The sequence below is a fragment of the Dermacentor variabilis genome, chromosome 2, assembly GCF_050947875.1.
Source record: "Dermacentor variabilis isolate Ectoservices chromosome 2, ASM5094787v1, whole genome shotgun sequence".
Taxonomy (NCBI): domain Eukaryota; kingdom Metazoa; phylum Arthropoda; class Arachnida; order Ixodida; family Ixodidae; genus Dermacentor; species Dermacentor variabilis.
Genome location: NC_134569.1, coordinates 171571567 through 171584066, shown reverse-complemented (window position 1 = coordinate 171584066; position 12500 = coordinate 171571567). Strand labels below are relative to the sequence as shown.

Genomic DNA, 12500 nt, shown 5'->3' with positions numbered 1-12500 from the left:
GATTCCGCGGTACCAGCTAAGTCGGGGTTAAAGTCACGTTCGACACTGTTTCCTTGGCGCGTGGGGTCGGCTGTGTCATTAAGAGACGTAAACTTGTTATCTTGCATTTTTCTTTCGAGGCGCTGCCCTGCTTTAGTTGTGCGCTGGTAGCCCCATGATATGTTATGTGTATTGAAATCCCCAGCTACAATGATGTCTTTGTCCTTATGTAGCTTTGTGTACACGTCCAACCATTTCAGAGAAGAAGGACAGTCGAGCCTTGGGACCCAGTATGCATTGATAATTAGAACGTCACGGCTGCCGAAGCGGCATTGGACAGTAACGTGCTCCTGAGTCGAATTGTTTATGGAATCACTATCGATTTGTATAGCTGGAATATGTTTGGCCACGTATGTTACAGTGGTAATGGGAACGGTCACACCCTGTGGAGCTCTTTTGTCTCGTTTAGTAACACTTCCTTGGGTAAAGTGTTCATATCCCGGTAATGATATAAGTCCGCAAGCTTCTTGAATTAAGAGAATATCTGGTTTCTGCGCTTCTCTGCAGATGAATTGTTGTAAGAGAGCATTCTTCCTTCGAAGACTCCTGCAATTCCATTGCCATATTACTAGAGGTCGATTAGGGCCTGCCATATTACAGATTTGCCGAGCCGGAGGGCTCATCGACCTTGGACTGCGTGGATGTCTGTGCACGCGCGAATATTTGCGCGTTAGCTACAAGCTGTTGAACGACGACATCAGTGCGTGCAATTTCTTGCTTTAGATATTGCATTTCAGCCTGTATCGTGCGAATCACTGCAACCTCATTCGCGAGGCTGTCTACTTTAGCCGTAAAAACCTGGACCGCTTGTTCAAGGCGCTGCATGCTTGTTTGGTCCGGCATGTGCGATGGTGTTGTAGATGGTGTCATAGGGCGCTGCAGAGCTTGAGAGTACGAGTAATGAAGAACTGGAGTCCGTAAAATAGAACGGGTTGACTGTGAAGTGTTAGGTGAGGATTGTGAGAAATTAGTAGGTAGGTTTGGACGGACTGGCTCACCGTTATCAGAGGCTGACTGGCTCTTGTCATTTCTGGGACGTTTCGGCTCCGGAGTGGTAGATCGCTTGGCGGCCTTAGACGGCGGGCTTCCATTTGGAGATTTTTTGTGATGGTTTGGTTGGCTTTGCGACGTCGGCTGCGGTTGCGGCCGCGGCTGCGGCTGCGGCTACGACTCCGGCTGCGACTCGTCTGGCGAAGCACGGAAAACCGGTTGGAAGTAGCTATGGAGGTGTCTGGGGTCTTGTCACTTATGGTGACTCTTGTGTCCTGTTGACGGGGACGGTGTGTCCCCTGTGAGAATTCAGGGAAATCTGATGTATACTGGAAGGGCTTCGTGTTGCGTATCCGTCGGTGACGGTGCTTGGATGCCCGCGAACGCGCCGCGCAGTCCGCTTCTTTTCTTGCTGGGCAGTCAGTCTTTCGACGTCGGCGAATGTTCACCGCCGCAATTATGGCAGTATGGGAAGCACTCATGGGCAGGTATGCTTTGCGCACTGGGAAATGTTCTACTGCATTGATGGCACATGCAATACGTCGAACGATTTGGGCATACGTCGGTGGCGTGACCGAGCGTGAAGCAGTGCGAGCACAGCGAACTTCTGTGTCGAAATGGGTAGAGGCGCTGGACAACGCGATTAATAAGGGCAAATCTGGGTAAACGTGGGCCTTCCACCGTCACCATCACGGTGTTGGACGTGCCTATTCGGCGGATTGTCAGGAGTTTCGCTTGTTCTACTTCCACAATACTCTGCAGCTCTCCGTCGGAGACCGAGGTGGGTATTCCATGTATGACGCCGCCTGCGTTCATAGGATCAGCGGCCACGTAGGTGTTTGTCTCGTAAGCTGCATCGTTGATAGTGATGCTCTTTAGTTCCGCGAGCTTGTCGGCAGCAGATCGACGGTAGGTGTCAACGGCCACCAGGTTTTGTGTGGTGCGGATTTTGAAGTATGTGTCACTGCGTTCCACTGTGTTGAGTCCTGCCGCCGAGCGGATAGCGTTGCCGAGGGTACCGACGTCGATTGCTGCAAGGTTCAAGCATGCCGTGAATTTAACAATCACAGTGGTGGCTTGTTGCTGGCGCGGCGTTGTCCCTACGGTGCGCCAGTGGCGGAGTGTTGAAGCGGACGCCGCTGCTTGCTCGATTTCTATGCTTCAGAAGCCCACGAACGCGCGTGGCGTCGGTGGTGTCGAGGTGGCGTCCAGCCAAGCACTAGGCTTAGTGGCCGGCGGCCGGCTAGGCCGGCCAAGTTCTTCCATTAATTGCACAGAAACGATGAAAAGTTCGTCTCACCGGAAGGTGGGTACCTTGAGACGTCTTCCTAGCACAAGTTTGGAGTCCTATCGAAGAAGGTTCCGTTGATAGGGTGAAAACTTCGAGGAGCAGATGTGGATCCGTGTTGACTCGGCGAGCGCGTCTCGGCGTTCTCCCCGAGTGCCAGAGATGTACGGTATGCTTACGCATTCGGCACCAGTACTTAGAGTCCAAACCTCCTCTTAGTTATCCGAATAAAATTCTGTCAGTTGAAGTCTAGCGCCCTTTCCTGTCCCAAATTTTTTCCGTTTGCTTTGTTCGCGCTAGTAACTATGGCATAGCAGTCGCACTAAATTTCTGCCCGTTTGACAATAACCTAAAGTAACCTAAAGAGGAATAGTATGTTAAACTGTGTTCATAAATTACATGTTCGTAATGCCGAATGTGTCACTCCCACCGCAAATGGAAGGGCAGTACATTGTATAAGATTACACAAATTGCATAGGAAGACAATAAATACAGTTGTGCGTATCGCACGTACGTTCATAATAAACGTTTAATTTACCCGCTTCCCGAAAGCTTCCCTGCACACAGATTCAAAGATGTGCGTTGGACCTGCATTCTTTTGTAATCTTGTTTTACAAGCAGTACAACCATTCATAGCCTTGTCGCTATACACGACGCCAGCAAATTTTGTCCTGTGTTAAAACGTTGCGATAAACGCCAATTGGTCCAGCACTGTGGGGCGACTTTAGTATCTAAATCAAATGCCTCAAGTTTGAATACAAGTGCTTCCCCGACCATCATATACTTACCAAATGTGATCCTTTTCAAGTGCGCACAAACGTGTGGTAGAGTTTCCGCACTTCTAAACGTGCGTGTGCCAGTACGTCTTCAGTGTCCGGTATATGTGTCCTTGAGAGCGAACACTACTAGTGACTTACCTCATTGCAGAGGTGGAAGTAGCAGAGCAGCACCGTGGTCTCGGAACAGGTGATGATGAGGATGATGAATACCAGGAAAAGAAGGCCGAACATATAGTACATCTGGCTGGACCTAGAGAGGCATGAGTCGTGTGTGTACATATACAAGAGATGATGGAGAACACACGTGGTCAACAACTGGAATGCAACGAACCGCTGCTAGCACAAGAGACAAACGCATCGGCACTCCGGTTGCGTCAACTAGGCCGGTTATTGACGTGTCCCAAACACGCGAAAATTTGCGGTGACCTCCATTCGAAAAAAAAAACAAAGAAGACCAATTACGTCGTGGCCAACGCATCGGACATCGGATCGAAACGTGCAGTGGTTACATACTAGCGACACGGCCCCTTTGTTCAACGAGATATATGGTTGTGTTGTAAAGTAGCGATGAAGGTTACTTCTCGCTGTTGCAGGGCAGCGCGGAAGGTGCGCGCGACTATTCGAAGCATTGCAACAACGAGTCGGATATCGTCCCATTTCACTCGGCGTCAGAGTCAAATAGTCGCCATTCTAAAATTAGAATGGTTCTCGAATACTTCACATCGTCATCTGTGTGCGATCAAATATAAAGCTGAAGCATTAAACGTGGAACTGAAGCAGAAATGCGGCAACTAAAAAGAAGCCGGGCTCGAATATTTAGATTTGGAAATAAAACTTACGTTCCACTTCTATCACGGCCACGAATATTCAGAAGTTACGTAATGGAACATGCTCTGTCACTCAGGGAACTGTATCTTTTTTTTCGGCGAAGCTGTTAGCCTTTAGTTGGTCGGCATTTCTCGTGACCGCGTCCGTCAGCTAAAATGTGGGCCGATTCCGGTGACAGTGCAGGGCCAGGAGCAGGGGTACATGCCCCCGTAAGACAGAGGCTTGAAGCAGTCAGCAAATGAAGCGAACAGTGCATACATTCTTTGGAATCGCGCACACTGGAAACTCAACAGCATTTTCAACAGTTTCAACGAAGTTTCATCAAAGAACAAGCACAAAATAATCATCTGAACCATATAATTGATGATAGGGCACACCTGATAACAATGCGAAGCACGTAGCGCTCCACGCATACGTTTCCCCGTAGAGATTACTGCTGCGCAAGCTGCCGCGGCGACGCCAGCTTGCGTCCCTAGCCTTTCGCGTATAAAATAAGCAGCCTAGCAACTGATTTCAGTCTTATTTCAGCCCCGCTATGGGTGGCGCCGTGCCGTCAATATTATCATTGCTCTCATTATTACCATTACTCTAAATCAATAGAGCATTGCATACCCCGTTCAGCAGTTGTAGTGGTCGTTTCAACAGCTTTGCTGACCGGGATGGCGAGTCAAATTTTTTTTTTTGGTTGTGTATGCTACACATGGGTGTTCTTTTCGGTGTAACGCTCGATACGCTTCGTTGCCACGTTATTTGACAAAGCCGTCGCGCCATCTGCAACGACCATTCCAACTGCAGCAATAGCCTGCTCTTTTCGCTTCTGCCGTTGTCGCAGATGATCCGCATTTTGGCTTTCGACTTCCTGCACACATGTTAATTGGCCCCAGAAGACTGCCTCTATAAGCTTAATTCTAATAACTTATTCGCTAACTGGCCTAGTTGCTGATTCGTTTTAGTAAGTGAAACACACCAATGAAGCCATAACGACTTAAACGGGACGAATAAGAGCGCTCCATTGGTTCCAACAAGTTCCATTACAGTAATACGAAAGAAACAGTGTAATCCGTAAACAAAGGGACGATTCCAACCATATTTAGTTTCGTAAAAAAATTATTAGAGGCAACTATGGTGATGCCACGCTTTAGCTACCATAGGAATGATGCTTGGTACTTGGATCTATTTCACATTCGTGCTTGTGGCTTGAAGCGATCTTCAGAGGTTATCTATTTGCCCCCATAGTGTCTTTCAAAAGCAAGGCTCCTGCGCACATGAGTATTCACAGCGGCTTGTTGCATTTGTACACAATATTTTGTTTAAAATAGTTAATCTGCCAAGTGCCGCTTTAAGCCATTCCCACGAAGGGTGAGCTTGCATTTTTCTACACTCGCCCCACGAGTTTCCTCGAGTAAGTTTTGCCAGAAACTCTGTGGGCAGCCATCACCCGTAGCCTGCTGAAAACTTTGAAGGTCGTAGTGTGGGATTTGCGTCGTAACCGCTAACCACGAGGCGACCGCTTCGTCAGCTCGTGTGCTATACTTAAAGGCTGTCCAATGGGAAACTCTCATAGTAACCAGCCCTACAGCTTTCATAAGGTTGCGTTATTACTATGTACTACTCATTCATATTCGGTTAAGCCGAAGTGAAATTCGGTCGCAGTTGACCTCGTTGTGCAGCCGCAGTGCTCGTCCGCGGACGACAATATTGCCAGCCACGTCTCGCAAGTACTCTTCCACAAGGTCCAAGGCCGCCGTTTTAAAGCCACGCTCACGACAGCGAGGGTCACGCACTTACCAGATAGAGTTGAGGATGAAGAAGAGCTGGATGAAGATGCAGCCAAAGGGCAGGACGCCGCCCATAAAGATGGCCGGAAAGGGATCCGTGAAAAGGCTGCGCGCCGGAATCTGCCTCGGGATCTGGTTTGTCCGCACGGGATACTCGATAGCCTGGCGAGGTGCAAGCAAGCGATAAGCGCGCATACACGAAATAAATAGAAGGCATGCCTGTATGAATGAATGAACCAATTATTCAATCCATCAATGAAACCTTATTCCACTTCTTATAAAGGGGAAAGTGACAGCGGGCGAAAAGAAGTTGTAGCTTGAGTGTACCTGCGGCCCCCTACATAAGCATGGCACGACAACGTGCTATCAAGCACGAGATGGCAGTTTAAATCGTAAATGAATGAAGATAAATATACTAATAATAAAACAATGGCAATAGGAAAAATTTGCACATAAACTGCGAAATATGTACGCTAACTTTTGTTATGACCACACGATCAAAGCGCCTTGTGCATTTACAAAGTGGTACTTAAATTGGATACTTGTTATCTAAGCATGCACTGGATTTACTTGTGCAGTGTTTATTCAAGAGAACTGGCATCAGAAACTAAAGTTTATTTATTTATTTATTTATTTATTTATTTATTTATTTATTTATTTATTTATTTATTTTACTGTTTTCTCAACAATAACTGGTTAGGTAAAGAGGGACTAGCTATTTCTCTGCATTTCTTGTCAAAACAAGTTTTTGCTTTATACGCTTTGGTCTAGCAACAAATGAAAAATAAGCAGCCACTACAGGCAGGGGCGTAGTCCCAGCTGTATCGGCTGCTTATATTCAATTTGCAATGGTAAGAATCTATTTAATCCGACGTGGTTGCTCAGTGGCTATGGCGTTGGGCTGCTGAGCCCGAGGTCGCGGGATCGAATCCATGCCACGACGGCCGCATTTCGATTGGAACGAAATGCGAAAACAACCGCGTACTTAGATTTAGGTGCACGTTAAAGAACCCCAGGTGGTCCAAATCTCCGGAGTCCCCCGCTACGGCGTGCCTCATAATCAGAAAGTGGCTTTGGCACGTAAAATCCCACAATTTATTTTAAGAATCTATTTGAGTGGCTTGGCGACAGACAGTCAGCCTCTCGCGGTCTTCAATGCCAACTTGGTGTGAAAAACGCTCAAAAAAGAATCACAGCCAAAAGGAGCATGGGCTTGCAGCAGCAGTAATAATACTCTCTCTCTTTCTACCTCTCTTTGTTTGAGAAAACAAGACCTGTTTTTCAAAACTGTCTGAAATTTTCAGACTATTTCAGCACAGTTATATGTATTGACCAGCTCAGATCTTGTGATCCCGGCCACGGCGGCCACATTTCGATGAGTACGAAGTGATAAAACACTTGTGTACTTAGATTTAGACGCACGTTAAAGAACCCCAGGTGGTCATAATTTCCAGAGTTCACCACTACGGCGTGCCTCATAATCAGGTGTTGATTTTGGCATATAAAACCGCATAATTCTTTTTTTAATCTCATCAGCTAGTGCGTTTCTTCCGATGGATCTGCACTACTTTTCAAGCTTCAATTACTAGTAACATCAGGCGAAAATTTTTTTCTTGGAATTACCGAGTATGTGATCGGGACACTAGTCCTCACGTAATGTCCCCATTCTTGATCTTGACATCTCCGAGATAACTACAAATAAATAAAACAATATATTTTTCCCGTTTGTAAATAACTAGTCGGCAATATTAACTTAATTGAAAAGCGGTCATGATCCCTCTAGCCGTCTTGGGTCCCAAGAGCCTGTAACGTAAGAAATGGGCCAGAAACCCTGAAAGCGCCCACCTTGCGCTTGAAGCCGAAGTAGCCGCCCACGAAGCAGAGCGGCAGCGAGATGCCAAACCACAGCGCGAGTAGCGCGATCAGGGTCGTGAAGGGGATGGCGGCAGAGCTCTCCTTGGCCCAGAGCAGAAGGTTCAGCACGAAGAACACGGAGAACACGACGCCGGGACACACCAGCGCCGTCAGCAACATGTTCAGCCTCCACCGATACTCGCCGAATGCTGCGACAGATGAAGGCAACACCGTCAACATAAAGCGGCCCTGCAAAACTTTTTCAGCTCGCTAACTCTAATCTTTAGGCAACGATTTCGTGAATGACTGAGCCAAATATTATTATTTTTTCTCATAAGCGCGTCGGGGAACCTGCAATTTAGCTCAAACGAGTGCCTGCACTTCTCTTCAGCACCTTCGAATCCTCTCCAGTTTTCGCGAAGCATGAGTTGTTCGTACACTTGGTGAGTGACGTCTTCGATTGGCTCTTCTCGGCGCGGGGGCATGCGTGTGAATCGGCAATCATAGACACTGTGTGGCCACCAAAAAGCAGTGACGAACACCATCCTCACCAGAACGCTCAACCGCCGTATCAGTGTCACGCCTTGGAGGCATCATGGGATCGACTTTCAGCAAATGACATCTTTGGACTTCGTCAGGTAACGCGGGGAAATACTATCAGTCTGTAAACAAAGAGAACGATCCTAGAGGTTCTAGAAATTCCAGGGTAGAAGGGCGAATACAACGCACAAAGCGCGAAGGCTTCGGTAACGTGATGTTTTGAAGCCGTTTTGACAGGGCAGCGGTGGCCTGTAGTAATCATAGCGAGATCATCGGAGGCCGTGGACGAGAGGCCAAGGATGGCGTCGGCCGATGGTACGGTGGTCGCTTCAGGTCTAAAAGGCCATGTACGGCGTCCCGTTGGCGGCGAAATGGTTGGCATAGCGGCAGGAAATCGATTATACATTAATGGTTAACGGCAAAATTCCTATGACCGAATGAGGTTCAAGCAGCGCCTCGGGTAGGACCAAAAGCGAAAGAATATTATAATAATATGGTTGCGCTATCTGGTTGTGCGGAGAATGATAACTGTGGTGCCAATGACGGCCTTCGAGATCTGGAGCCACAACTGATTGATTTTGGAAGCCAGACTAATGTGGAGGCCAGGCCAACCCTCTAGCGCAGCACAAACTAAATGTAAATAAGGTCACTAAGGCGAAGCAGCTTTAAAATCCGACTGCCGATGTCTCCACTCAAGAGATTTCCCTCGAAGATTTTCTGTAACATCTATATACGCTTTCAACACGTAAATTTGTCACATAAGACGCGAAAAAAATCTCGTGAAGAACTGTTCACGGCTGGCACTTTTTATAACTGTGACAGAAGCGATATTAGGCCTTACAATTTGTACTTTAAGAGCGTTTCCTGTAGGGCTAGTTGGCACACGGCATTTAGAAAGAAAATAATTTGCATTCAGCGTTGCCGCTGCAAATGTAGAAGTTGTTCTTACTCTTGTACATGACCGCCGATACGTATCCAGCCGGAGTCCCTAGGCACACGAACAGCACCTGCGACGAAACAAGCACTGCTCACACGCATCAGGCCGACGCATCGCAGCTTTCAGTCGAAGCTGCTTAAATTCACATCGGTGCGAGCGACATCACAAGCATCACCTCGGTGTAAACACGCGGAGAAAATGCAAATAGCATCTTGGTGTAAGCGTGTTACTCGTACAACGAAATCCCAATAACAAAGCCTCTAACGCTGGTGTCGGGATCTTGTGAAGCTATGTCTGCATGGTGAGAATGCTTATGCTGCACAATTGATTCTCGTCGAAAAATCTAATGAAACCAATTATTCGCGCATGAAGAAAGTTGGCACAAGTCACTACCGACAGCATCAAGTCAGTAGTCAGAAGAAAAAAAAAACACCGTCGACGTATGTAGTCATCGTTCTCTGCTCTTTGGCCGAGCACAACGCGGTATGTCGCTACCAACGAAACCAACGCGCAGATAGCCTTTCGACTTAGTCAATACACCAAACAGTAATTAGATATCAGTTTAGCATAAACTCTTCTAAGCGCTTCATTTTCGAGGTTCTCTTTTTTTTTATAAGACGTTGATTCCTAGAAAGAATGAAGGTCAGAGTCATATTTATTGACTTCCTCGGCGGCGACTCAGCAATGGTACGTGATAGTGACGTCATGAAAATTAAGTATTCTCCCGCGTTAGATCATTCTGGTCCTACAGTTGTTCGCGAAACCATGGTAGCTTTCAGTGCAACAAACACAAGCAGGAATGAGAGAGAGGAAGCACATGGGCAGACAGTTCCACGGTTAAACGCAAGAACAAGTTTGTGGCCGGGTGGCGTGAAATGACTTGTTTTTTTGACGTTCGGGCAACTGGGCGCTGCCTACATGAACGTATAGGGGAGCGTGACGATGATATGCATACCTGTGCTGTCTAGTCACCTCAACATTCGCGTGCGTGATTGTAAAGCCTTGCCTTAAGGCAACAATGGCATTTTTTGTTGTCACTGTTGTTGTGTAATTTACTAAGGCAACTCAACTGGCTGTTTTTCTTTTTGTAGTCTCTCTTACGCATCTCGTTACAGCGAGAAACACTCACCATGGCGCAAGTCATCAGGGCCCCACGGTTAGCCGGTGACAGAAAGCCAAAGCAGGCGAACACTGCGCAAGGTTAGAGAGCGTAAGGAAAAGAATGTCGCAGCTGCTCGTGGCTGAAAAGCCCCGCCTGTAACCGAGATCTGTGTTAGTGATTAGACATTGCGACGGCGCGACCGTCGCTGCAGCGACATTGACAGCAATTAAAGTCGTCGAAAGCAAGGTATACAGCGCAGTGCACTGTTAGGCCTCATTCACACAGCCAACAAACGCTGCGTCGCGTCACCGTCACGTCGAAAATGACGTACAGCAGGTGTTAAGGAGCAGTGTGCGAATAGGTGAACGGTGATGGTGACGTCGACAGCAGCATAAGTCTCTGTTATCATATAGGAGCCTGCGAAGCCGGACTAAATGAACAATTCGGTGCGAATGAACAGCCCTTTGGTGCTGTTCATTTCGCACATTTCAGCAACACCGAAACGCACGGCTCAGTACTCGATCTGCCACACGCGGAACGCAGATGTAAACAAAGCAGCAGCCGCTGCTGTTGCCAGCTTCAGCTTTGTAAAATGGCTGTATTTATCGACGGCTTCTTTATTTCTCATTGGTCCATTTAGTCAGGGTTAGTCACCGTCATCTTGCTGGTGGAGGAAACCTAGAGCACCGCTCTACGTCGCCGGCGACACGTTTTCGAGGAGAAAACGACTCGGACAGCACACGAAAATCGGTGCCGCGACGGTGACGCGACGGAAGGTGTGACTGCTGTTTGAATAAGGCTTCAAAGGAACTAATATGCGGTTCTCCATTTGCCGGAGCTCTAGCTGCAGGTTCCGGTTGAAGCTATAGGTCAGTACACTGCACAGGTGTGTAGAAATGACAGCGCCACGAACCACAAGACCTCTGCTACACAGCTGGCGGCCGGATTGTACACACGCCAGCGGTAGATATTTCGCACATGCTCTATACTCACCTGCGTCCTTTAAGAGCGGATGACACAGTACATGTTTTAACAACGCTGGTCAATCAGCCGCATGGAGCCCGTTAATTTAGCACATTCGGAGATGCCAAAGTCATGCGTAAGAGGTCCCTGCAGTTACCCGGGGAAGTGGTTTAAAGGGGCACTCCAAAGCCGTTTTCGGGTCACCCTAATTGCTCTAGATAAATTCTCAGCTTTTCGGAAAACACAGAGCAAGAAAGTATAAAAATTGACGAACAGAAATCCTAGTTATCGGCCAGAGAAAAATACAAGCAAACTGAGCGTTGCCCTCCACTTCGAATTTTCGAGGCTTTAACGTGCGCATTTCTCTCTCCCGTGGCTTCGTGTGGTACCACCCAATAGCGGCAAGGCATTAGTGGAAGTCGGCGTGCTACGGTTGCCAAGCCTGCTCAGCCTGTTGACGGCGTTCCACTGCGTCCCCACGGCCTCCGCGAACGGCTGCGAGCGGTCTAAGCACGGAGACCATGGCGTCACTTTTACGGTTCAAACAGCTTCCGCGAGGCAGCCGTTGCACGCCACAGTGCTCGGCACGTGATGCGTCGTTCCCGCAGCTGCGACATCTCGTCCGCTGCTCAGCGGTACTTAAGATGGCTGTGAAACGTAATGCCAAATCGTTTTAGAGCGCAGCTCTTTGGCGTCCCTTCCTGGGTTTCGCGTCGTCGTCGGCGTTGTCGTCGGCCTCGTAACCAGCTCCGCCCCCCTTTCATCGCCCCAGCGCTAGCAGCGACCGACTGATACCGCTGGATGCCGCTGACGCCGCTAGAGAGTCAAGATAACGTGACTGCATAGAACACCGTCGCCGCCATGCAGAAAGAGGAGGAAAGGGTCCCCCCCCCCCTGTTCTTGTGTGGCGGATAGGGTGCTCTTCAGTTGCCGACGCGCCGGTTATTTCACGTAGGCCCCGGCACGTCGACGAATACGTGACCACCTTCCCACGGCTAGACCTGGTTCTTAGCGCTGCGGAAGCGAGGGTATCATATTGTTTGTGTCGGCATCGGCGGCGTTGTCCCTGAAACCAACTCCGCAGCTGGGGTTGACTCACTATCGGCGTCAGCGGCATCAGTCAGTCGCTGCTATCTCTTCCCTCCTCCCTTTATCGTGTTGTCCGCTTGCTGCGCGCGCTTCTGCCCCCATCGTTTGCCGCTGGGTGTACACGCCGCCCCCCTCCCCCCTCTTCCTGCGAGTCTCCGGTTGTCAAAGCGCCGGCTCGAACTTAATTCCTTTCTTCGCTCCTCCTCCAATGCAACCCCTGTGCGGTGGCAATCAGAGAGCCAGATCGGTGGCGGCGGATCTGTATATGTGCACCGCACGAGCCGAAATTGCCGCTGCCGTTCGCCCTGTGCGG

At 48.8% G+C, this 12500-nt stretch overlaps 1 protein-coding gene across 1 annotated transcript in view; it reads right to left on the bottom strand.

Annotated features, from left to right (window-relative positions):
* Positions 1-12500, bottom strand: part of LOC142570552 (transmembrane 9 superfamily member 2-like) — a 44338-nt gene that overhangs the window by 7671 nt on the left and 24167 nt on the right. The window contains exons 5-9 of the mRNA XM_075678927.1: positions 10163-10224; positions 9046-9103; positions 7548-7765; positions 5713-5864; positions 3235-3346 (exon numbers count right to left, since the gene is read on the bottom strand). Of these exons, the coding sequence (XP_075535042.1) occupies positions 3235-3346; positions 5713-5864; positions 7548-7765; positions 9046-9103; positions 10163-10224 (602 nt within the window). The remainder of the gene's footprint in view (positions 1-3234; positions 3347-5712; positions 5865-7547; positions 7766-9045; positions 9104-10162; positions 10225-12500) is intronic.